We start from the raw sequence: 27,667 nt of genomic DNA on the forward strand, positions 1-27,667 counted from the left end.
AAATGTATAAATATAAGTACTAAACATTTTCAAATAAAACGATGCTTCTAAATATTCTCTTTTTAAGTTTAATTTTGAAAGGAAAAAAAAAACAATCAAAATTTTAAACCGATTTTGTACATATGGCACTAAAACATTAATCAATTGATGCAAGATAAGCGCAAAACAACACGTTCGAACGACCTACTTGCCGAATTTAGTCAAACATTTTTTACACTGAGATTGAAAAAAATACAATTCTAAAAAAAAAAGCATAAATCGTGACCACGTTTGAATTAATTGTATATTGTTGATTTTTTTCGTCTAAATCATTGTAAAGAAAAATAGTTTCATACTGAAATATTTTCTTGATTGATTTTAAATAGATTTTATTTCTGAATGTCGTGTACTGAGGAAATCAATTTATCATTTAGTTATATAAATAGATTGAATTTATTATTTACACTGTATAGTTATATAAATTGAAGTCTTATAGAATAAATATTGTGATTTCTTAACACAGTCAGGCTGAATTCCATTTGATTTTAAAATATCATCTATTAAATTATATGAAAAAACTCATAAGATACCTTTTATAACAATATGAATCGTATGATATAGATAACGTAGGAGGTTTGGAATGAATGAATTAAACGTCGGGCGTGGTGTGCAGAAAACGTAGAAACGCTTGTTCTGTCGGAACTTCTCGGTTGTTTCCATTGAGCTATTTAATTCCGAATTGCCGCATCTCCTCAGCAATGACATTATGATGGTATTATTCTCTTTTTAATTTCAATGTAGAATGAGATGTAAAAAACTTTTTGTATAACATAATTCAACTGGTTTTAGAGCATACTGTGTTTATTTCATCTAGTTTAAAAAGCTACAATGAAAGGCGAAAAAATATTTGATAAAAAATAAAATAACTTCCCCTAATCTCAGTGATCTATTCGTCGAGACTGAAAAATTTTGACCGACGTCTCATAGGATGAGACGTCCGTCAAAATTTTTCAATCTCAACTTCCTCTAGGCATCCGGGCCCCCTTCTTAATTTTAGCATGCATAATCATAAATTGATTTAAAAATGACGAAGACACAGAGTATATACCATTCAGTGATTGGGAAGGCCAAAAATGTCAATGGGACTATATATGGCCCCACAGTTATTAATTTTAATGGGCCATTTTCATAATGAAAGGGCCATCTATTTATTCATTGGGGTCATTTTGTAAAATTGAAATTATCAAGGACCAACATGGAGCAAAACAACTTCTATAAAATTTAAAAACTTAACCAATTGGTTAAATTTCATTTATTTGATGTGTTTATACATTTCACTGATGCAATTTTTGTAATGGTGTTTGCTTAATGATAAATAAAATCAGTCTCTGTACTTCTGTGTTTTTTGGAGGTATTAGTCAAACCCTTTGACCCAATTATTACCGTTATGTAGAGAATCTTTCAAACTTTAAAGATAACTGTAAGGAAACAGTTTTTCTTATTATTTAAACATTAATTTTGCGAGTTATTAACTAATTACAAGTTACAACTAATTGTAGTATCGACACTTAAATAATAAACATCGGTTGTAATTTTCAATGCACAGTGTGGTTGCATCACCCGTATTTATGCGTGGTAGATCATTCCAGAAATCACGACTGTCTTACCATGCTTATCGTTACTGTAGGGGTTATAAATACGGACGTTTTTATTGGTTTTTTATTTCTGTTATACCAAACACGACCAATGAAATTTGATGTTTTAAAACGAATGTATTAAAAGATGAGCCTTAGGTAAGTCGTACAGAGTAAATTTCCAGCGGACATCGCTAAAACTTTTATAACGGATGAGAAATTTGAATGCGCACTTCAGCACTTAGAGTAATTGATTTAATGCGCCATTTTTCTCTTAAATGCGACTATGGCGCGTGGCGCAGGTCCTTCCCAATCACTGACCATTGTGGAAAAATCTCCACTTGCCTACATGCATAACATCTACATTGTATAATATTCACCTATATTTATCACAATATATCTGTCAAATGTTTTCACACATTCTCAAACAATGCACTAGACCCTATAATGAGCAGCTTGCATATAACATGTATAAGATTGTTTGATAATTTCTGTCAAAGTGATAATGGTATAGGAACAATATGACGACCGTCTTGAACCTTGATTTTCAAGTTCATGACGTACATATGTATATGTGGTTTGTTATCGCTATTGTATAGTACTCTTTATTCTTTCTTATACATGTGATATATATGGAGAGATTCCTTTTTTGTGATAATCTGATGGTAGATACTGATAGGTGACATATTTATAAAACAGATTTTGGATTTACTTGTTTGAATAGGTCCTTAACCATGTTACGTTTTCATTGGGCAAATCCTAATATGTCACCTTCATGTATAAAATTTGCTTTTAAATTACGTTGTTTCCTCTAATTGATTTTTTTCTTCTATTGCATTTACTTTTAACTTTTTGTTAATAAATACCTCTTTTCCTTATTAAATTATTATTTAAAATCAAATCAAATCAAGTCAATATCTACCAGGGTATTCATGTAAAGATTCTCATAAGGCAGATATGGTACATGTATACATGTATAAGTTACATGGATTCAGGTACATGTACTTAATTATTATAATTACCAGCTAAAAGTAAAAGGGCATGAAATAATAAGTTCTAAATCCAACATTGTGTTCACCTTTTGTGTATGATCTTCAACTACTTGTACATGTATATAGCCCTATACTGCTCAATTTGTACTGGCACTGTACCAGTTATCGGCTAAAATTTAACGTTTTCTTTTCGTAATTCCTTATTTCTTGATACTTTTGAATAAAACTTGACATACTTTAAAAAGTGAACTCCTTATTTATCAATCTGTTAGTTTATATCATTATTTTGAACCCAAAACATCTTCTTTTGTGCGTCTAAGCACGCTCCGAATTTGCCGAGATTTTACGATTTACTGTACCAGTTATCGGCTTCGTGATAATAACATAGTAAAATTCCGTGTTCATGTTGATTTTATTTTCTGCTAAATGTAGTTTGAATTATGCCCCTTGTGAGGTCAGACTAAAGTATTCAGGGTCATGATACATTATAAACGAAACTCATAAAATAATTCGTTTATTATCATACGGTTATACACCAAATTGTATACTATTCAATACATACTTGTGCAATCAGGTGTTCAATTCCGCTACGAATCTCTCGGAAATTCGTGAATTCCTTTTGTTTATACATGTTAAATGTATTGATTTTATATGTCAAATCAAAGAAGGGATATAATAACGTATCAAAAAGAGGTAATATTCTATTTTTAACTTATAACGTCACTTCCCCCACTGCTGAAAGTGCAAAGATGTAAAATCAGCGGTAAACAATGATCGTTTAAGCTCATGTATAAAACATATTAAAGAAAGTTTTCAAGCAAACTTACTTTTCTTTATTCGAAAAAGACAACTAAATTAAAAAATTTTGGATTGTCGCGTGCTATAAACCCGAACTCTCAGTTTAGCCGATAACTGGTCTTAGCCGATAACTGGTACAGTACCAGTACTGTATAACACATGGTACATGACAAAAACATCTGTGGACTGATCGAGATACTAGGTCACCGCAGCCATTAACCCATTCTGTGTTATAGTCATTCTGTTATTGATCCAGTAATTAAAATCGTAGAGACATTGCCCTGATTGAGTTCTACCGCACACACGAACTGTTAAATTTTTGGGTCAATCTCCATATTGACAGACTTCACTATTATCATTACTGACATGTCTGAATGTTGATGTCAAAACTGGGTTGAATGACTTCATAAAATTGCTATCACTTTATGAAATGTCAAATACAGCATGTACGTATTGTTTGATGCTCATTGTATTAGCTGTACATAGCTTCCTTGATTCTTGAATATTGCAGATTCCTTATTTTGTGCAAGTACTTATTAATAAATTTCTAAATTATCGGGTATACAATTTTGTTCTTTTGAGTGAATTAAATTCATGCAGTGAGAATATTATGAAGAACACGAGCACCAAACTGTTTTTTCATTCTTATTGTCACAGCTTTCAGAAAAAAAATTAAACAAGATTTTTAAATTTGTCTGCTGCTTCTTGCATATACATGTAATTTAATTTCGCATTTCATCTAGTAAGGAATCTACAGTATAGTAACAACTATCTGTATCAATTAAAAAGATGCATGTAGAAAATTATAAAGTCTCATTCATATTTTAAAAGAAGTTATGAAAATTAATTCAAAAGACTTAGTTTAAACACAGCATTAATTAAGTCATTTCTTTTGATATTGTGAGGTTATGCTTTATTAACATGATTAAGATTTGAATTAAAAAACAGTTTTTAAGGGTTTTCAGAATCTTGAGAAGTTCATTCATTATTGATTATATAATGTACATCATAGTACTTGCTACTGTGTAACTGATATAATGACCCCCTTTCAATTCATAGTACTATAAGCGACAAATGCATTGTTTGTAAAATTGACGTGAGAGAAATCAATTTAATAATCAGACCTTGGAATCAATATAAACTGATCTTCCTAATGCATGCAATGTACTGTTAATTCCTAATTTAAAGCGAGGAGCTATTATCTGTGTATAATCGCGAGAAGTACATCTCGCGGATTTTTATATCTCACTTTTATTTTTTGGAGGCATGTAGATTATCAGAAATTATGACAAAAATATGGTGTACGCAATTTAGTTGAATCGTGGAATTATGTACTTGCGTAAAATTAGGAATCCTCAGTGAATCTGCAATTCAGTGTGTATGTGGTGTTTTCACTACTATTATAATACTTAAAACATTCTAATATTTTTATTTATTTCTAAACAGATCAGAGAGAGATTGATAATATGAGCGAGGATTTTCATTGAGAACAAGATGGAGGACCGGACAGGAAGTGGGGAGGGGGAGGGGTCAGCTCCGAAAGAGAACCAGCCAATCAAAGCTAGCAGTGCCAGTACTACCAGCATCGCCTCCACGTACTTCAACAACAAGATCCCCATCCCAGAGGATGTGCAGGTACTGTAAAATTAAACGCACGGAATTAATATCCTTAAAGTAGATCCAGTGTTCTGTGATGTCATAATTATTGTAAAACTTTGAATTCTTTAAAATTTGTGCAAGATAGTTGTATATATTTATGTGAATAGAATCACATGGAAGTAACTAGAAATCTTGTTAAGTTCAAGATATTTTTGCAGCTTTATTTTATCCTAAATTTCCAATTTTTTATACATTTTATCTTTGCTAAGGGGAAATGACTCTTTTTCTGACTTTTCTCTCATGACATTGTATGTCTAAATGCTATAATTTTTCTTATCCCAACAATTAATTTTAAAATGTGTTTGTAGTTTTACTTTTCTGACACATTTGACAATAAAATTAAAAAAGATAAACAAGTTTCTGCAAACAAATATTTTACTTTTAACAAAAAAAGTACAGTTTTCTGATGCTAAATTATGCTTTAGTTCATGTTTATCTGACATCTCAAAAAGTGTGATGACATGTATATTTTTTCTTATAATTGATGAAATTTAAGTCTAACAAATTGAAATCATTTCTGTTTTTTTGACTTTCATCAGAGAGTTTTACGAGTATGGAGTTACCTTAAAATTATGCATCTCTCGTGCTTTTTAAATTCTAACTTTTAAATCAATGAAGCAACTTAGTCATGTTTAAACAAAAGCTTAGATTTTTCGGCAGCCGTTGTTAAACTATATGATTTTGAAGATGGTGGGATCTCTCATGGTTAAGTTGAAATGCAATAAAAGAAATAAGAAAACTTTGAATTTTCACGCAGCAGAGCAGATCGTAAAAAAAAACTTTATGATATTGAGAAGTCTATGAATATTTATAAACGTCTCGCAGGGAATCCGAAGAAAGAATGTCAATAATTGACAGACTGATTTGATGAGCAAACTAGATTAAGTTCCATCCCAGAAAAAGTCCAAGTTAAAATAGGTCTTTATAATGATTGTCAAAACCCTCAAGAATTTAAGTTACTAAATAACTTAAAAATTACTAACTTAAATTCTAAAGAATATCATAGTGGAATGATTACCATAATGTTTATTGCATGCTATATTGAGTTTTTAGATTCAAATGTAGAAAATATGTGTTACTTTTTTTCATTTTTCTGCAAAATATGAACTTGTGAACTACACATATTTGAAAGTAATGGTCGAAATCCTGCATTTGCAATTTTATATTATCATTTTTTTATGCAAAACAGTGGATCATGAATCATGAAATCATATTTAGTACATATGTACTTGCATGAAATTAGGAATCTACAGTACCCCGGTAATTTTGCACTCCGCAGCAGTTTCAAAAAATTGTTATATAAATAAACATGAAAGATGCTATTAAATACCATTTGGTAATATTTGCTCAATTTTCTCTAGTTCAGAGCCATTAACACATAATTATCTCATTTTCTGCACAGATGGAGTGCAGTCATTCACAATAATTTTATTTTCATTATTTTGTCTATGATTTACCAGACAATATAAATATTAATTTTGTAACGGGCAATGCCGAATGGAATGTGCAAACATTCAACATGTGTTGTGTGAGTGACTGCATATACTAGCTGAGTAGTGCTTTCATTTGCTTTATATTTATGGAAAGTTTTGAAAATTTATCATCCTTAACTCTTCAGAAATTCATATTACATGCAGAATTCCATAAATTAATAAATACTCATGGTCTGTTCAACAGACAAAGTTTGGATATTGGATTGATTTATTTTGGAATTCATTTGGATACATTTGGATTGGAAACATTTAATTACAGAATTTATTTGACAGAATGTTCACTGGTCAGAAAAAGCAATCAATCTTGCTAAAAATCATAAAAGTTTTCAGTTACATTCATAAATTCATCATAAAAATTGTTGTATTTGTTTTGTTCCAGCATCCTATTTTCAGCCTTAGGAAGTTATGGGCTTTTACAGGCCCTGGATTCCTGATGAGCATAGCCTATCTGGATCCAGGGAATATTGAATCCGACCTCCGGTCTGGATCCGTGGCAAAGTTCAAGGTAGGAACAAAGGTTACAGGTAAAAAAAAAAAAGGCAGTACAGTATGACTTGGTTAAATAGCAAATTCCTAAGAATCATTGGATTCACTTTATCCGTACAACAGATACTTGATATCAAGTATAGCAAATTCAGTTTATTCATGTCTTGATAAGTATTTGAGAATTTTTGTGGGTTTTACAACATTTTAGAAAAGTTTCATTTTTCTAAACTCCTGAAGAGATACAGTATATTCGGTCAGGTGATAATGTGGCCCGTGGGCCTCTCGTTCTACAGAACTCACAGTGGTAGAGAAAGTTGAAGGTTCAGTTAAGGTACACGTACATTTGGTAGAGCGGAAGAGAAATTGTATCACCCAATTTTATTGTACAATGTATTTTAGAAATAGAACCATTTTAACAAGAGTTTGGACTTTGGGCAGTTGTGTCATACACTAATGTTAGGTATAGGCCTGTCTATTTCATAGCTTGCTACTCAGCCATGGCTCTTTGAAATCACCAAGATTTGTCTGGCTTTTGAGTTAAACCTATGCAATAGGTACAAATTTCGCTTGAAACCAGCATCATTTTCAAACTTGAAAAAGATAGCTACGTCCTATCGAAAGTCTAAGGTCTTGTTAAAATGATTCTGAAATCAGTTTAACATTGATATCTGGATTAAATAACATTTTCAGTAAATGTATACATCTACCGGTATTTTGAAGTCCTAATCAGCTGAATATTAGACTTTTTTCTGGTCTCATCAAGATTGATAAGTTTTAATAACGAGGTTTTACTGTATTACAAGAAAACAATCTTACCTATACAGTCAGGTGCTTAATCAGCTCTGGCTAATTAATTAAGGTGGGCACACTACAGTACAGGTGATAAAAAGCAGTACCGGTAACCTAAAACTCCTGTGTATTTTCATTAGCATTGTCAACAAGTAGCTCAGGTTACTGAAGAAATGGTCAGTCGGGGCCAGGCTCATAGAACTATTATAAATTAGAAAAGAAAAAAAATGTCGATGTTTCCATTTTTTCCATAATTAGCAGGTGCTTTGATACGTCTTTAAATAGCAGGGCCTCATTAATAAAGACTCCTTCATTCCAAACCAAATTGACTGGATTAACAAAGCATTTGAAGAAAAGATGTACAAATCAGAGACTATTCACTTCAAATTCACTTCCCATAAAGAGTCATCCACTCTGTCTAATAAATTCTGTACAAAAGCATAAAATTGTAACCTGGATTTTATTACAGTATCTCTGGTGAAGCATTCGGATAATTCTAATCTGGATTGATAAGCCTCTCTGTGCTACTGATGAAGCTCTGGAATATCTATTTTATATGGGATTATCTGTAAAGCCCAGTCTCTTTATATCTTAAATGAAAAATCAAAATTATTGTAATCTGGATTAAGCATCCAGATTATAAAACCCCTCAATATATCTGAAGTGTATATATAAATAATGTATTATCAATGTTTATGTATGTCTGAATTCTGAAGTGTCTGCTGAAGTACATGTATCAAATTGAATGTTTTTCTTTGGATCAGCTTCAGAACTCAGCATCTGTGGGTCTTGATGCCTGCCATTTTCTGAAGCCAGGGTCACATAGTCAGACTGTATATCTGAAGTGTTATTATAATGCATTATCAATGTTTAATATGCATGTCTGAAGTATAATGTTTTCCCCTTTGACCAGCTTCTGTGGGTACTAATGTCGGCTACGTTCCTTGGTCTCCTGATGCAGCGTCTGTCCGCGCGTCTGGGGGTGGTGACAGGGATGCACCTTGCCGAGGTCTGCTACAGGAGCTATCCCAGAATTCCACGCATTGCCCTCTGGATAATGGTGGAAATCGCCATTATTGGTATGGTGTAATTTTTAAGAAGGCTATTTACAAAATTGTCACATTCATGCATTTATTATGGAAGCACTTTGTAGAAATAAAGCCTCATCAGCGACATACATACATACTGTTCAGACTTTAAAAAGAATATACATTTTGTTGTTTTGATAAAATTTAAATCGATGAAATAAAAAGTTGAGGTGCAGTAACCTTTTGCTAAGAGAGATAACTCTCACTGGGATTGATTTCTATTATTCTCCTAAAACTGATATTGTTTGCTTTTCAATTTGATAGTTTGTTTTGAAAATCTTACACAGGCAAAAGTGGCTTGCATGAATCTCATATGAAATTCCCATTATAATTGTACAAATTTTCATACGAATTTCATGCAAACACATTTTCATGATATTCGCATGAGGAACTTTTCATCTGATTTTTGCATGATTTTCGCACGATTTTCCCATGGAAAGGAAATCGCATGCAATTCATGTGAGCCACTTTTCCCTGTGTAATCACATTGTCATAAATTAATAGGATTGCACAGGCACTCAGGCCTTAAGACTTTTATGATTATACATTTCTAATTACTGTAGGGTCAGATATGCAGGAAGTGATTGGAACAGCCATTGCCTTTTACATCCTGTCTGATGGAAAGTGAGTAAACATTGGATTGAAAGTAAAAATTAATGGGGGCTTTTTCAGCCGTGTTGTACAAAACTTATCCTCACAACATCAGGGGTCCTAACTGTGTCCACAAGCTAAATGAGGGTTGTCTCTAAAAATTGAAGTAGGAGGAAGAAATAAAAAAGTAGATGGAGGTTCTAAAGGTCTAGCTTATAGCTAGATTGTGTTTGAATGCAATAATAGCCGGGTAATTACATCATTTTAGACGGAGGAATTCCCCACTCCCCGGGTCTTAGAGACAACCCTGAAAATACTGTATACATGTACAGGGTTATTTTTGCTCCATGTAAATTTTGCCCTTCTATACTCGCAAACAATTTCGCCTTGTCTTGAATTTGCTCAGACACAGCTGTTTTTAGAGAGAGATAATTTGAGACATTGGAATTCACCATTTTTAAATTCAGCCTCTGACAACAAGGATGAAATAAAGCGGGGGCGAATACTTGTATTTCCCTGTATACTGTATGCTAGGGGGTTTGTAATAAGAGGAGTGGATCGGATAAAAAAAATCCTTGACTTAATTGAAAAGAGAGGACACATGAATACCCTGACTTTGTGAGGATGCGTACTACAGTACTACAAACTTAATTTTACATCATAAGGTTTCTGTGTAATTGCTATTTAGAAAGTGAACATTCACAACCTGAGAATATGATTGTCAGTATCTTATACTGTTGTTGTGATGAAAGAAAAATCGTATAATGTGGCAGACAACTCTAGATCTTGATTCCCAATGGAGATCATTTTAGTCTTAATTGGTTTGCTTCTAAACTACAACTGTCTCTTCAGAAAAAAAAACAAGAATGATCAAAATCAATCTATTTAAAAGGAGTTTCTTGTGTAATATACAAGATATTATCTGGATTTTTTTAGGCAATCGGGGAATTGGGGAAAATTGTGGGAATGATGAAAGTTCAATCTTTTTAAAGGAGATGCCTTGTATATTTTTGGATTATTTTGTTTGCTCACTTAATTAGGGAATCGGAGAATTGGGGAAAATTGTGGGAATGATCAAAGTTCAATCTTTTTAAAGGAGATGCTTTGTGTATTTCTGGATTTTGTTTGTTTGCTGACTTAGTAAGAGAATCGACCAGACTTTGGAACAATTGGTCCAATGCATATGATAATCTTCAAAATCTTTACTTTGTTTACTAAGTTAAGCACAATTTGCATATTGGTGTTTTAATATTTCTCAAACTGGCAGTTTAAAATGTTATGTTATCAATATAACATAGAAACCATCCACATTTTTTGTCTAGAGGTAAGAATATGCTAAGAGGACAACCAATCTAGCCTCCTTCATTTCAACAGGTTTTGCTAATGAAAATCTACAGAATGTTAATTATATATGTTCACAAAGCTTTGACTATCATGTGAGGCTTTCAAGAACGTTTATCTTATGCAATACAAGAGGTTAAGAGTACATTTTATTATGGTATGTTTATGTGTTACAGAATTCCGTTATATGCTGGTGTACTGATTACAATAGCGGACACCTTTACTTTCCTTCTCCTTGACAAATACGGACTGAGGAAACTTGAGGCATTTTTTGCCTTCCTCATTCTTATTATGGTGGTTACTTTTGGATATGAGGTAATAAAATTTATTAATATAAGCAGATATGGATACGAATCTTCATTTAGTGTCAAGCCAATTGGTATATGTTGATGTTAAGCTCATGATGATTGTTATTTTTTTTCTATTAAAGCATTGATTGCTTATTTTTGGATGTCGTCTCAGACTCTGTCGTATAACACACCAAGCGGTGCAGACAAATTGAATTCCGCGCGTTAGCGTGGTATGATAATTTGTCAGCGCCGCTTGGTGTGTCATAGGACCGACGACATCCAAAAGTAAGCATTCAATGTAAATATATTTATTATTTATATAATGTATTACCGCGTGTCCAGAGTGATTTCATTATATTTAAAATAAGCGTTGTACAATTTACAAATTACTTTAGTCTTGTATTCACTACTTTTTCATAAACAAGTAATATCCGAAAGTTTTCCACACTCCAGATTTAACTTCCGAACAGTTTTGACAACTTTACGAGGTTTTATGCCATCTTTGTACTTTCATATTAGGGGCGCAGACTAAAAATAGCCGATATATAAAGCTCAGATATTTTTGGAAAATAAAAAAAAGTTCGCTAAGGTATTATTGTATTAATGGAAAATGTATCGATCCAAATATGGTCAAAATAAATATGGTGATGCACTGGTGCATCGGTGGATCATCCCATCCCTAGTATGAAATATTGTGTATCGCCGCTAATAAGCCATTATTTACGCTCTTAGTCAGAGATATGAAACATACATGGACCAGCCGTGTTAGCATGTTATTTAGTATGCTTCTGCGAAAAAACATATAGTGCCAGAAACTTTGTGGAGAACAAACCTTTTTTAATAAGTAGTAGATATATGGTTAATATGAACATAATATAGTGTCATATTTTTCAGTATGCTTAATATGGAAAATATGTTTTGTAATATGCACAAAATATGCCACACAGAATTAAATATTGTTTCAACAACATTTCAGTCCATTTTTTTAGTATGTAATTATGATTATTGACTAACGTACCATTCCACTCAACCCACATGAATTGCCCACCAAAAATATTAAGGTACTTCACCACTCCTGGACTCACGAAGGCTACATAAATGTTTTTTTAAAATTGATTTTATCAATCAATTTGGATGAATGTCATCATAGTTTAGTGGTTATAGTATCGGGCTTGTAATCAGATCATGAGTTCGAATCTGCCTCGAGTTAACATTTACTGAAGTAAATTTTTGTTATCCAAAATTGCCCAATTTTTTGCCCATTTGACTTACATCCATCATGATATCTATCACAATAATTCTCTGCTGATATGAGAAACTTTTCCAAGGGAGTGATCTACCTTAAGTTAAATGATTCTTCATAATGGTAAATGTATTAATATGTTTTTTTCCAGTGCATAGTAAAAACATATTATGAATCCCAACCAAGCGTCTTTACTTTATCTGAAATTTTAAACAATTCTGCAGTTATTTTTCACTGTTTTCCCAGTAAATAATTATGAATCAGTCCCAGTGCTATTAGGTATGATACATTGTTTATGCATATATCAAGACCCATTTAGAACTTCTGAATCCACAATGTTAAATAACTGACAGAGTACAATGTATATTTTTGTCCGATATTTCCATTATACACACTGAAATTGTGAGTTTCAGCCAGCTATCCTCTTCCAATCCACAATTTTGAATGATTCTACAGTCGTATAATTTTTTCTGTTTTTCCAGTACATAATTGTGAGTCCAGATCAGCCGTCCTTGCTCCGCGGGATGTTTGTCCCGTACTGTGAGGGGTGCGGTCCCGAGCAGATACTTCAGGCCGTGGCCATTATTGGTGCTATCATCATGCCCCACAACATTTATCTACACTCAGCTCTAGTCAAGGTTAGTGTGGTCATTTGACCATGTCAAATACTTTATATTCCTTGTTCAATGTACTTCATTTTGCAAACGGGAGCACCAAAATTTTGTTGTAATTTCAAAAAGATCACAATGATGATAAGAAAACTAAAAGTTAGACTTGAAAATTAATCTGCAATCATTTTATAAGCCATTCGAAACCATTCAACAATCAATCATTTTATAAACCACTCATCAATCTTTTGTTGTAATTTCAAAAAGTTCACAATATTATTATAAGAAAACTAAAAGTTGGATTTTGGATTTGAAAATCTGCAAAGACCAAGGATGCTTTTTCACAATTTTATGTGTTAAGTAATATCTCATGTTAACAGTATATATGGCATTAATTTATATAAAATCTGGCTTAGCAGGCCAAAACCGTTTTTAGCTGGATCAGTAGAGTGTGGAAGGACATGGGTTCAACTCCAAACATAGGCAATATCTGTTAATTTTAAGAGAAGTGAATTATGATATGACGTACATGTAGCAATAGCTGCAAAAATGAATTATTCATAATTATGCAATATCTAATCATGTTTTACTCAGAAATGTTTTCATTTTCAGCAGAAACGCTAATTTCAGTGGATTAAATTAAAAAGTCAAAATGGTCAATTTTACAAATAACCCAATCACATCTCTGTTTCCTGTATTAAGGTACCTCGCTACACCCAAACTTATTCTTTTTAAGGCACTATGTCACAAGATGATGATTTAAACGTTTTGTTAAACTGTTTATATCGCTCGATTGGGTTGTATATCGTCGTAGCTCAGTGGCTAAAGTGTGGGCTTCTGAACCACAGATCATGAGTTCGAATCTGATTGGAGCTTTTGTTCATGTTAACTGAATTAAATTTTTGTAATTTTTCATCCAAAATTGCACATTTTTTGCCTATTTGACTTATAAATACTTCTTATCCATGATAATATCTCTCGTAATCAAGCAATTTTCTGCTGATTTGAAAAAATATTTCAAGGTGTAGTGAACCACCTTAAGTAGAGTAATGTAAAAAATTTGAATTTTTTCTGTTTGTTTCGCTGTTTGCAGTCTCGTGATATTGATCGAACAAAGAAAGACCAAGTGCAGGAGGCCAACAAGTATTTCTTTGTGGAGGCGGCCATTGCTCTGTTTGTGTCTTTCCTCATCAACGTCTTTGTCACTGCCGTGTTTGCCGAAGGATTTTACGGAAGAAATGTGACGCAAGTGGTAATATGCTGTTCGTTATATACAGTACTAGTACTGTATTCACTGACAGGCTTATTTTCACCAGACTATATCAGACTATAAACTTACTAATATTAAGTAGATTTAAGCCTAGTACAGAGATTACCAGTGTCAAATATGTTTGTGCAATTTGTGAGACTTTCTGTAGAAAAATTACCTTGCAATTTTTACTCTTTTTTTTTTTTTAGTTTAGTTTAGTTTAGTTCAATTCATTAGATTGCTGAGCAGAACATACATCTTGAATTTTGAATAATTTTGTTCATTTAAATTTTTTGAAAATCATGGTTTGTTTTTTTTTGAAAGAGCAAAATTGTTGTTTTTCAAAAAGTTTCACACATGCAAGAGCCCCTTTACTTGAAAGATAAATCTTGTTTCACCGAATCTGGCTCAAAAGACTTTTTTTCTAATTAAAATGACTATTTTACTGAAACTGGCTCAAAAGACCTTTTTTCTAAGGTGACTAGAGGGCCTTTCAGAATGTATCTCTATTTTATTTTAATTAAATAAATACTTATTAATAATTAATACTAATTGGTAAGTTGATACATGTATAACGAAAAGTATTTAATTAGTTGATAAAACTTGATTCCATTTTCTTATTCAGTATGACAGCTGTTTGCAGAGTGGAAGTCCCCATGCTTCAGTTTTCAATGTAAGTGGACTTCATTTTGTATTGTAGACGTGTTTGCTGCAGAAGAATTTATTTATTTGAATCAATCATTGATGGTCACTGTATATCATATTAATTAGTGTATGCTAATGAGAATACAGTTTTGGGGTTTGAAAGGCAAATACCTTACTCCTTTTCTGCAAATATTCCAAATTCTTCATTTTCGCTTAATAGTCTTTTAACAACAATTTTATTTCAATATTTCCTACAAAATACTTTATATTAGCTATTAAATATTGTAACTAAGCTCAAGTTTCTTGCAGTTTATTTGTGTGGTCAAAATTTGATTAAAAAGTTCATGCAAGTTAAGAATGTTTTTTTGCAATTTTTTTTTCATCAGTTTTCATTATACAGTTAAAAAGCAGAATCATACTTTTTTTTAATATCTATTTTGGAATAAACATGTAACATATCAGATTGCAGAAATGTGGAGCACTTTATGAAATACAGTCAAACTTTGTTGTCTCGAACTAGATGGGAATGTTTAAAAACTTCAAAATATCCAAGTAATGAGGGTAGAATAGTTAAAAAAGATAACACATCCATTGTATTTGAGATATGAGTGCTCGAGATATTGAAGTTCAACTGTATTTGTTTTTTATTTATGGGCTTAAAAGATCTGGTGTTGGTATTCAACTATTATTGTTAAATAATTGCTCATTTCTGGCAAATATTACTATATTTAATAATAATTTCATTATAACTATCCTGATTGTAGAGGGTTCTTTTAATATTTACCTTGTGTGGGTAAGGACAATGCTTTTAATAAGTTTCCAGAGTAACACCAAATCAATGATCTATAAAGCAATCATTCAAAATCATTCATCAACCATTTATTTAAAAAAGCATTCAAAACTATTCATCAACCAAGCATTTTATAAACTATTCAAAACCATTCATCAACCAAACATTTTATTAACCACTCAAAACCATTCATCACCCAATCATTTTATAAACCACTCAAAACCATTCATCAACCAAGCATTTTATAAACCACTCAAAACCATTCATCACCCAATCATTTTATAAACCTGTCAAAACCATTCATCAACCAATCATTTTACATTAGACCATTCATCAACCAATCATTTTATATTAGACCATTCATCAACCAATCATTTTATAATAAACCATTCATCAACCAATCATGTTAAACCTTTTTATGATATTAAGACAAAAATGGTAACTGATACAGGTATTACATGTACCATAAACTGTTGTCAGACAATGAAATACTTGTATAGGTGTTTTAATTAGTTTGAGTTTGTTTGGATGTACAGTTTAATCATAAGTGAAAAAAGGTCATACATATACTTAAAAGTAGTGTCATGTGCAAGATATTTCTCTAACAAATGTAATTTAACTGTGTCTGTTTGCCTGTAAACTCTTGTAATGCCTAACTGCCCAAAGTGACTTGAAGGTGTTTGATATTGACATGATCTTTTATAAAGTAAATAAATATGATGTTCCACATTCCATTGATTTAACTACCATATTTGACAATGAAGGGTAAAATTTGTTAAATATAATTTTTCAACAAAGTATCAGTTGCTTTCTATTTTTAAAATAATTAAAAGAGTGTTAAAATGAAACAGATGATATGATTGATTTATCAATATCTGGACCATGTATCCCTTTAATAATTTTCATAGTAATACAGTTATGTCCTGCATTTTGGAACAGTATTTTAAAATCATCATGAAATCCAAACCATGGTACCACCCTTAAATGAAATAATAATTAAACTGTCAAACAATTAACTTTGAATGCAACCATGCATGTGCATGTCATAAATGTCATAATGTGTCATTTGATAAATGCCAAACCAAAAATGTAGCACAACATCAATCAATTTTTTGATAAATTTTATGTATATATTTAATTAGTACATGACTTATAACGTTTCATCAATATACATGCAATTCAATCTATCTTATAAAGAAGAAATGATACATACCTTGATCATTTAAATGAAATTATTATATGAATTTTATATATGATAATTTAAGGAGGACGGGAGGTCCACAAATTAACCTTCAGATCTTCCCTTAATTTTCATTAATGATTTAATATATAGTTAAAAACTAGCATTAAGTAAAGAAAATATTTAAATATTTCGAATTTGAAAGGACTATGTGCGGTTTTATGCATTTTTTGCCCCCCAAAATCAAAGTTTTAGAAAGAGCTTTAAAAAACGGCGAAAGATAGTTAAAATCATATTGGAAATAAAGGTGTAAAAGGGTATCACCACAGTGAAGTCATAATGTAGAGATTATGTCATAAAGATTGCCTTATTTTGAGAAATTGACATTTTGTGGCAAAATATGAGTGTTTTCAGATGGTTTTTTGACTGGGAAACATCGAGCACAGGCTTGCTCAAGTACCATTTTTATCATGTAGTATAATGTTTATAACTATCTGAAGAAAAACATATCTTAAAATCGCACTTGAGCAGACCTGCGCTCTATACTTCCGAATGCAAAATATAGAGTAAAAATGAGAATATTTTCATTTGTTTGCAAATTTGCGGGAATTAGGTCATTTAGGTGACGTCATAGATAGACAGCGAATGAGCAATGATGACTAAAATCAAGATTTAAGTTATAGGCATCCTCTATACAATGATTTGTGAAGATTTTATTTTTATACGATACTATTTTAAAATTGGTTGAAATCGGGGGCAGATATTTGACCATACCGCACATAGTCCTTTGAATATTTTGCTATATCTTTATACGTAACTCCTTCTCCCTTTCTGAGGATATTAATATTATCTAAAAATGGCCACCACCATCCAGCCCTAGATCTAGATCTTAAAGCATTATCTTTCTATTTTTCTATTTTAGACAACAAAATTGGAAGTTGATATATTTAGAGGGGTAAGTATTTGATTTATGTATTTATTGTATACCGTATATCCAGTAATTTTGGCAATGATCTCATTTTAGCTTTTTTGCGATCACTTTTACACCGCAAAATATTCAGTATGCAGAAATTAATTCTGGTATTGTTTGCTATAAGAAAATTTTTTAAATCGCAAAAAATGACTGACCAAAATAAGAAAAGTTACACATTTTCCCAATTTTCGCAAATATTGTGACACACCAATATATGGTACAAAGTAATCAATTTAATGCAAAATTTTATATGTACACCACATGTGTATTCTGAAACAAAAATTGTTTATTGATGTCATGATCAATATAACACCAAAAACATGATACTGAAAGACAAACCAAAAACAGACATTTAAATTTTGAGCTGAAAAATTTAATTTTTGTTTATTTTTATATAACAAAGCTCTCTAACGTTTTAAAGGAGACTGCAATAGTGTAAAAATGGTGAGGACCATCCAGCTGTATTAAAACTGATTTTTATAATCGCCGTAATTTTAGGGTGTGTTTCTGGGATGTCAGTTTGGGCTTGCTGCCATGTACATCTGGGCCGTCGGTATTCTGGCTGCTGGTCAAAGTTCAACCATGACTGGTACCTACACTGGACAGTTTGTGATGGAGGTAAAAATCACAAGATTATGTGTTGAACTCCTTGTCAAAACCAACAGGCTTTTTAATTAATCCATTAACTCTGTTGACAGCAGTGCAACAAGTAGAAAACCTGTAGGTTATTATGATGTGTTGAAATAAGCAACAGCATATTTCTTTTAAAAGAGTTTGTAATGTAAAAATTGTACAAACTGAGAGAGCATTGAATTGAATAAATCATGTTATACAACAACATCGATGGAAGTGAAGCTTTTTGAGTTCTATTGAAAATACATGTAACGAAACATTATAAAACATTGTAAACTTTCAGAGATTTGGAATTTGGTGGAGATGTGTTGAAATAGGCAATAATGTGTTTATTAATTGCATTTTCCTATCTCAATATTTCATGAATTTTCTTTTTTTTTCTTCTATATTAAGGGTTTCTTGAATCTCAAATGGAAGCGCTGGGTGCGTGTTCTGTTCACCCGAAGCATCGCTATCTTCCCTACCATCCTGGTGGCCACGTTCTCTGGAATACAGGACCTGACGGTGATGAATGACATGCTGAATGTGTTGATGAGTCTACAGCTGCCGTTCGCTCTCATCCCCATACTCACATTCACGAGCTCGGAAACCATTATGGGGGATTTTAAGAATGGAAGGTATAAAAATGTGAAATGGAACCATAATTTTCAACATTAGATCAAAGTTTCATCTATATATATATATATATATATATATATATATATATATATATATATATATATATATATATATATATATATATGTGTGTGTGTATGTATACACATGTAATAAACTGCTCATCTATTTTACAGTCTTCAAGCTTATGATTTGTTGTAAATCTATTATACAGGTTTATGACAACATTTACAGGCCTGTTATTAACTGTAATCCTATTTTACAGGATAATGACAGTATTTACAGGGCTGTTATTAACTGTAAATCTATTTTACAGGTTTATCACAGTCTTACAGTCCTGTAATTAACTAATCCTATTTTACAGGTTTATGACAATATTTACGGTGTATACAAGCCAATAATTAATTGTGATCCTATTTTACAGGTTTATGACAGTATTCACTGGTCTGCTAGCTGTGGTGGTAATGGGAATCAACCTGTTCTTATTTATCTGACAGTGTATACAGGCCAATAAATAAATGTTATCCTATTTAACAGGCTAATGACAGTATAAATTTGCAGGCCTGTAATTAAATGTATTCCTATTTTACAGGTTTATGACTAAATTCACAGGCCTGCTAGCTGTAGTGGTGATAGGAATCAATCTGTTCTTATTTATCTGACAGTGTATACAGGCCAATAAATAACTTTAATCCTATTTAACAGGCTTGTGACAGTATTTACAGGCCTGTAATTAAATGTATTCCTATTTTACAGGTTTATGACTAAATTCACAGGCCTGCTAGCTGTAGTGGTGATAGGAATCAATCTGTTCTTATTTATCTGACAGTGTATACAGGCCAATAAATAACTTTAATCCTATTTAACAGGCTTGTGACAGTATTTACAGGCCTGTAATTAAATGTATTCCTATTTTACAGGTTTATGACTAAATTCACAGGCCTGCTAGCTGTAGTGGTGATAGGAATCAATCTGTTCTTATTTATCTGACAGTGTATACAGTCCAATAAATAACTTTAATCCTATTTAACAGGCTTGTGACAGTATTTACAGGCCTGGTATTAAATGTATTCCTATTTTACAGGTTTATGACTAAATTCACAGGCCTGCTAGCTGTAGTGGTGATAGGAATCAATCTGTTCTTATTTATCTGACAGTGTATACAGGCCAATAAATAACTTTAACGTATTTAACAGGCTTGTGACAGTATTTACAGGCCTGGTATTAAATGTATTCCTATTTTACAGGTTTATGACAATATTCACGAGCCTGCTAGCTGTGGTGGTGATAGGAATTAACCTGTTTTTTATATCAGTGTATGTCCATAGCCTCCCCAATCACTGGGCCATGTACTTACTGGTGTCTGTTCTAGTCCTGATGTACATCATGTTTGTTATATATTTGGTAAGTATAAATTACTTCTGAATCAGTTGGGACAAATTATGAAGGAACTGTTTGAGATATTTTCTTAATTTGCAGAAACTGTTGTAACATGGAGCAAGCAAATTTTTCATTCTGTTTGATATATAAAAAAAATAGTCGGAAATAAAACCCATCATTTATGTGAAGAAAAAAATATGGAGGTTCAATTCTGTCTTCCAGTATTATATTGGTCAACATCTACAACCTTCTACATTTATTAAATTTACTACATTAAACATAAGAATATTGGTGCTGGGTGCTTACCAGTACATAGTTGAAAAAAGAATCTGAAATTTTCCAATTTGAATTTGCATTCATTTGCAGGTTTGGTTTTGCTTAGTTAGCAATGGACTCCATTTCTTTGAGAGAATGCCAGTAAGTACATAATTTCATGATCATAATTGTTTCACATGATTATAAAAAATATATATTTGTAACATAATACTACAAATTACACAACTTAGGTATTTGTTTACGCTGTTTTTAAAAATATATTTTTTATCTGGATTAGTATATCTTCACACTGAGAGCTTTTTCGTACACCTACACTGTAGTTTATTACCCGTACTGTAAACCATCTTTTACTCGCGTGCGGGAACCTTTTGCATGGTTAAGGAGAGCATGATCATCGTGAATACTTCTGGCTGCAAATAAGTACTCAAATGACTCTTGAATTTCATTTTCCAATTAATCTACACCTTGATTGCGTGTAAAATACAAGAGGAGGAATAAGCCACACCAGGCTTGAACTCAGGACCTTTCAGTTTAAAAACGTACCAATCCTCTACTGACTGAAATAAGGGTTTCCCAATAACCCAGTAGCTAGTGCTAGTAGGAGCGTGGTAGTACTGAGCCTATTATATACACACTATTACACATGCAAAAATCAGTCACTGCTAACTAGTTAAACCCCTGAAAGAAAATTATGAAATAAAGTCGTCAGCGAATACAAGCTGGTTTACAGTATCACATTAGTGTAGCTTTGTACCATATCATACTGTCATTTTCACCCTGAGTTATTTTCGAATTCGTCCTTTACCAGCAAATGGTTTTGCCTCGTCTTAAATTCGCCAAGTCAAAGTTGTGTTTAATGAAAGATAATCTGAAACATTGGAATTTTTTAAAATTTGCACGGCTGATAATGAGGGCGAAAGTTTATAGAGGCGAAAATAAAATGGGTGCGATGCATACAGTGTTGGGATTGGATTTTTATTGTGTAGTGGTAGAAACACATGGTGAATATATTGGTGAACACTGCATGATTTGTATGGTTTTCTACAGCTTCTAAATTAATTTTCTAACATATTTATTTATTAGACAGAGAACTCTGCCTTGGATGAGAGAACCCCATTGCTCTGACAGAGAAGGTTCTGGTTTATTCGAAAATTGTTGTTTGATTGGTTTTTTTCTTTTGCTTGTAATAATCCTCACTGCATGCACATGTTTGTGCCTTTGCTTAGTTAGGTTTAGAAGAAAAAAGGTTTTACAATCAATGTATGATATTGCTTTTCCCCTGTTTAAGGTACCTCACTACACCAAAACTGATACTTTTTAAGATAAAACGTATAACATTTCAAGGTGTACTGAGCCACCTTGATAAGCACTATTGAAGTTTTGATTATTGTATAAAGGGTTCGTTTCACTCTTCTACACAGGCTTTAATGGTTTCGTTCTGTCTTGAATTTGTACAGAAAAATTTAGAAATATACGGTATACATTTATTGACACTCTTTCTATATACAGAGTTATTTTAAAATTGTTTTTAATTTGTTCAGTCTTAAATTTGCCCCCTGACATTGAGGGCAAAAATCAAATGGGGCAAATATTTCCCTTTATACAGTACATTGTATTTATGCCAGATCTACTTGTAAAGGTTAAGGCAACGATATAACAGACAAATGTATGTTTGCAGAAACAATTTCTAAATATATTCTGGACCAAAAAATTAAAATTTTGAAATGAATGGTTCTAAAGAATTCAACAAATTCAAAGATGGTTTTTTTTTCCTAACAATCTTAATATGTGCATACATAATTTAGATGACTGTTGGGTTTTAGTGTTTCACCATTTTCATTGATCTTAATGCACTACAAATGAATTGTCATGAGATTGTTTAAATTTTGTATAATATGATATGTTATATATGTTGTATAATAGAATGTTTTATGTAAAAACAAAATATTATTTATAACTGATTTGATTATATAATTATATATTCATTTGATAGAAATTGATTTATAAGGAATGAACTCCATAGTCACCAAATGATAAAACTTTTAGCCCACAGAGTGACTTAAATCATAGATTAACTTAAATCATAGATTAATTTATAAATTAAAAACAATGAAATATAGTTGGATGATTTTCAAACATTACAAAAGATTTTAGCCCACTAACTAAAATCAAGGGTTAATTTATTAATTAAAAACAATTAAATATAATTGTATGAAACTGGAACTACAGTGTACATTCAATCATAATTATGTACCTAATATTTATTATCTTTTCTGCAATTTCCTTCATTCTGACCAGTTTAATTCAAAATATCATTATAGTGTCAAAGGAAATCAATGTTTAATGTTTTGACATAGGGGTAATTTTTCATATGCTTCTTATGCTGTGAATATGATTTCCAATTAGATCACTATTGAGCATTGGAAGCCTTGCCCATTCCACCACACTAATATCTGAACTGTCTTTTTCCAGTGTCTTTCTTGCCTAAAACCCAGGGAAACCCCTTATGTCCTGTCAGAGAGTATCTCCGGAACCAGCCTCGATTTCCAGGCAGACGCAATGGACTTTGGGTCGACGTCAGAGACGAGACCAGTCAGCGAAGAACAGGAGGAATTTTAACAACACACCCGTGTAATTGCAATTAGGAGCTTTATGAATTATTCGCTAGCTTTTTGTCCATAAGCCATCGGAGATGAAAAAACTGTGTCTTCCATATCAAATCTATACCTCACACCAATAAGAGAGTTATGGTAAGGCGGTCCAAAGTTAATTCTATGTTTAACTTAATCAGAGAGCATAGGGTGTTGTTTTTAAGGCGTCGAGCTAATGCTCGGCAGCCTTCTAGCGATCGTCTGGATTGGCAATCGTCCAAAAATTCATGCACTGCACCGCCTTTTTAATGCGCATAAAAAATAAGTTCCTTGAAGTATTAAACGTATTACAAGATTTGTATTCCTTTTATTCAACTAAATTGTGTACAAAAAACCAACTTTGCCTCCCTGGTTATAGACAACTCATTGCATTAGTATAAATTTGCTTAATCAAGAAATGGCGGATGAATACAATAAGGTGCAATGTAAACATTCACTAATATATTATTTAAGTTTATCGCTTACATTTTGATTGGAGACTGTGCCCGATAGAAATAAAATTTGATATGTAAATGTATTTGTTATCGGGCATGGTCTCCAAAATAATTGTAAGCGATAAACTTATCTATAGATTTTGTTGCAATTAATAAACACATTAATGCAGTTGGTTTGGTCGAGCATTTTAGATGCACGTGTTGTGGATTTGTTTGTAAACAACCATAGCATAGGTAATCTTGTTTCAAACGGGAATTGAAATAAATAAAAGTATGTTTTATTATTATAATTAGGGACACCCTGTTAATGTATTCAAATTATGAGCCTGTGAAATGTGCAAAGACTTTTTAAAGCAGAAAGAAAATAATAATTTTTTTTTAACTTTGAAATTTCTTCGATTTTTGTAACCATGATGAGTTATTGTATTATAAACTCATCACTACCTATTTTATAACGAAATATACTGATTATTGTTTTTGAAACAGCACAAAACGTTATTTATTTCCTTTTTTATTCTAATATTATTTGATAAACGACTATATATATTAGTACAGAAATTCAAATTATTGATATCATTCTATATAAAAGAAAATGTCAGCTCGACGCCTTTGTGGCCGTTCCGGCCTTTGATTTATAAGTTAACAAACCCCTATTTTGATTTGAGTTTTTCTAGTTTGATTTTACTCAAATGCTGCAATCTGTAGAAATTTGAATTTTTTTAGAGCACATTATGGACTATATATCAGATATTCAATGGGATTGTAAGTAAAGATAATTAGTGAAGAGGTAGCCTCCATGTAGCTTGAATGCTCAATATATTTTAGTTTAATGATGTAAATGAATAAAAATCATTTGTTCTAAAAATTTTTTTGTTGCCCTCCATCATAGGTTTGGTATTTTGAAGTGACGTTAAACATAAAATTAACTTTGTGCAGCCTAAGTGCTGTTAAATGTTATGTTTGTAGACGCATGAAATATTTTTTTTTTACCACGAAGGTCATTTTTTGTTAATCAAGATATATGTGTGAAACAGGTGCTTTTATTGTATGAGATGCCAAAAACAGTTCAGGGTTTTTTTTCATCTCTTTTTTGTTTTCTTTGAAATGATTCTACTTTTCTTTAAATTTACATATTTAAGATATCCTCTGCGATAAAGAATTTGAAAATACCAAAGAAACTCTTACATATTACAGTTAAATATCAGCTTTACTTAAGTATTTTAATGAATTGATAAATGAAAGTTTTGGAACCTAAAAAGTTGCTGATTATTTTTTCTTATTGAATAAAATCAGATACATGTACAGTATATTTCCTTTTCTACTTGAGTGATAATTATACTCAAATGTTTGAGAATGGAAAAAATGTATTTTCATGACAAGTACATTTAAACCTATTCACTTTGATTTGTTAAATATTTTCAATATAAAATTAATGATACTGTTTCAATATAGATCAAAGATATTTTTTTTTCTAATGAAGCATTAGGCCGCACATTCCATAAAATGTGATATTGTAGTTTTTAGTCAGTGTTGTTTTAACAAAGTCTGTAGGCTTATTCTGTGATGAAACAGAGTAGCACTTTATTAAAGTACTGGTATGTAATATAGAGTTGAAGAATCTCAAGTATATTTTAATTATTAGAGATAATTATTTATTCTTATTAATATATATATACTTTAACTGTGGCATATATACTCAATATTTTAAAGTAGTTACATTAACTAATATATTTTCCTTGTCAATATTGTCAATGGATGAATCGGAGATCTGTAGATTTACAATGTACATGTAATTGGTGCTTGGTATATCCTTAGAGGGTTAAGTTTTGATTCATTTGAAGTTTTAGAAACCTGAACATGTGATATATAAATCATGTTTTTCCTAAATACATAAGGGTGTTTTTCATAGTTAATAAGTTCTTAAACATACATGTGTAACATAGAAATATAAATTAACCAATTTTTATACGCTTTTATTTGCAAGCTTTGCTTGAACATACATCATCACAATATTTCTCACTGCCAAGTTGAATTATATACACAGTATATCATATTTTGTTAGAGGGAATGAAATTCTGATAATCAGCACATAATTATGCTAAATATCCGTGATATTGGCTAGCAACATCTGCTAGCTATAATTTTGGATACCAGTGTCCATTTCTTTATAAAATGATTATTTAAACGATGAAATAACTTTTAGAGTAAACAAATCTTCCATTCACAATTTTAAAAAAGAAGAAGAATGCATTTTACACTCGGCTCCATTACAAGAATAATTCAATGTTAACCTTTTCATTGCTAGTACATAATGTACATGTATGTAGTAAAATAATGCTGCTGCGAATAAAAGTTGGTTTATATATGTACCGGTAGTACTGTTTAATTTTGTTTGTAACAGTCTCTGTAAGTTTTAAAATCTTTATCTTGTGCATTAAAATGTCTCTTGTTAAGATGTTTATATTTATACAAAAAAAATATTCTGTTTATCTCTTTAACTGTTACTGGGTTACCGATATGAGATTTGATTTTGATATGAAACAGCAACATTTTATATGACTGCCGGAAAGTCCAGAACATCTCAATATACTTTTAGATCTGATATATATTAATATGCATTTAATGAGGTGCAATATTTTTTGAACCGTATAGTTTACTCCATTAACAGTGTTGGTGAAGTCTTTCATGATTTATTTTTTTAAAGATATCGACTTTTTGTTATTTGTATATTCATATGTTACTTATGTATTTCATAGACAGTTAATAATATTTCTGCCTGTGTTTGATCAAAACAACTTCCCTGTATATGTTTAGTTTTTTCCCCAATTTTGTAATAATACCATATATCCAACCTTTTCTTGGAGATGAATAATGCTTCGCTATTATCCTGGTAATTTTGAAATTGCAAAAATTGAAACTTGCAGAAATTTTGTTGGCTATAGTTAAAAATTGCAACAAAAAACTTTACAATTGCAAGAAAATGACTTACCGATTTAAAAAGTTTTAATGTATGATTTATTTTTATAAACATAAAAAAAGATGGATAAACGGTATTTTTTTTTCTAATAGGAATATCTTGTTTGGTTTAAATTAAAGATGAACCTATCAGAGATTATTTACACACAGAAAAGTTTGTTTAAATATCTCAAGGTACGATGTTTCCCAAAAACCTATTGGGAAAAATGAAAATTATTTATTATATAGAAGAAAATGAGTACTAATTGTCATTTTTTTTTTGGATTGTTCCAAATGCATGTACATGGCTATAGATTAAGAATGTATCTTGCATGTCTAACAACTCATTTTGAAATCGCAAAACGATCTTACATAGCCAAAAAACTTTTAATCAAGTCCATTCAAGAATGTTCAATTCAATTTGTATCATTTGTAGTTCAGTTTTGTTTACAGGAGTGTATATGCAGTTGCTTTGTTATGATAATCAGAAAGTGCTTATTCTGGTTTTTTTCTTTGTTGATGATTTTATTAAAAATTGCGGGCATTTTATGTTATTGTTTTGTTTTTAGCTCACCTGAACCGAAGGCTTCTCTAGAAGCACAGGGTCAAACTTTAAGTAACCAAACCTAATATAAGGTATCCTTAGAGGAAGGGGATTCTTGATTGTTGAAATAGAGGACAAGACCCTTTTAAAAGGGAAACAATTGCGAAAAAGTGAAAAATGGAATACATGTCTTCAAAAATTCTCTCCTTAAGAACCACTGCATCAGAGATTTTATATTTTTACACCAAAGCTCGTACATGTATCTATAGTGAAGATTCTAAGTTGTAAAATCGCTATTCATGTACTTATATACGGGGACAGAAAGAGGCGTTAAGAGATTAACAGAAATAT

General features: G+C 31.4%; 1 protein-coding gene across 2 annotated transcripts; it reads left to right on the forward strand.

Annotated features, from left to right (window-relative positions):
• Nucleotides 1–674: 674 nt before the first annotated feature.
• LOC105335955 (natural resistance-associated macrophage protein 2) lies at nt 675–27,321 on the forward strand. 2 transcript variants are annotated; one of them, XM_066073152.1, is made up of 16 exons: nt 675–751; nt 4,850–5,038; nt 6,935–7,060; nt 8,744–8,909; nt 9,482–9,542; nt 11,027–11,165; nt 12,866–13,021; nt 14,085–14,243; nt 14,866–14,913; nt 17,778–17,810; nt 18,327–18,446; nt 18,855–19,078; nt 20,324–20,480; nt 20,823–20,873; nt 21,816–21,865; nt 23,205–27,321. In XM_066073152.1, exons 2-15 carry the CDS (start codon nt 4,898–4,900, stop codon nt 21,855–21,857), a joined length of 1,623 nt encoding a protein of 540 aa, XP_065929224.1. In that variant the 5' UTR covers nt 675–751; nt 4,850–4,897; the 3' UTR covers nt 21,858–21,865; nt 23,205–27,321. The 2 variants fall into 2 exon arrangements, with proteins under 2 accessions (XP_065929224.1, XP_065929223.1); XM_066073151.1 differs by lacking the exon at nt 21,816–21,865.
• Nucleotides 27,322–27,667: the final 346 nt, after the last annotated feature.

Source organism: Magallana gigas, chromosome 10, assembly GCF_963853765.1.
Source record: "Magallana gigas chromosome 10, xbMagGiga1.1, whole genome shotgun sequence".
NCBI lineage: Eukaryota > Metazoa > Mollusca > Bivalvia > Ostreida > Ostreidae > Magallana > Magallana gigas.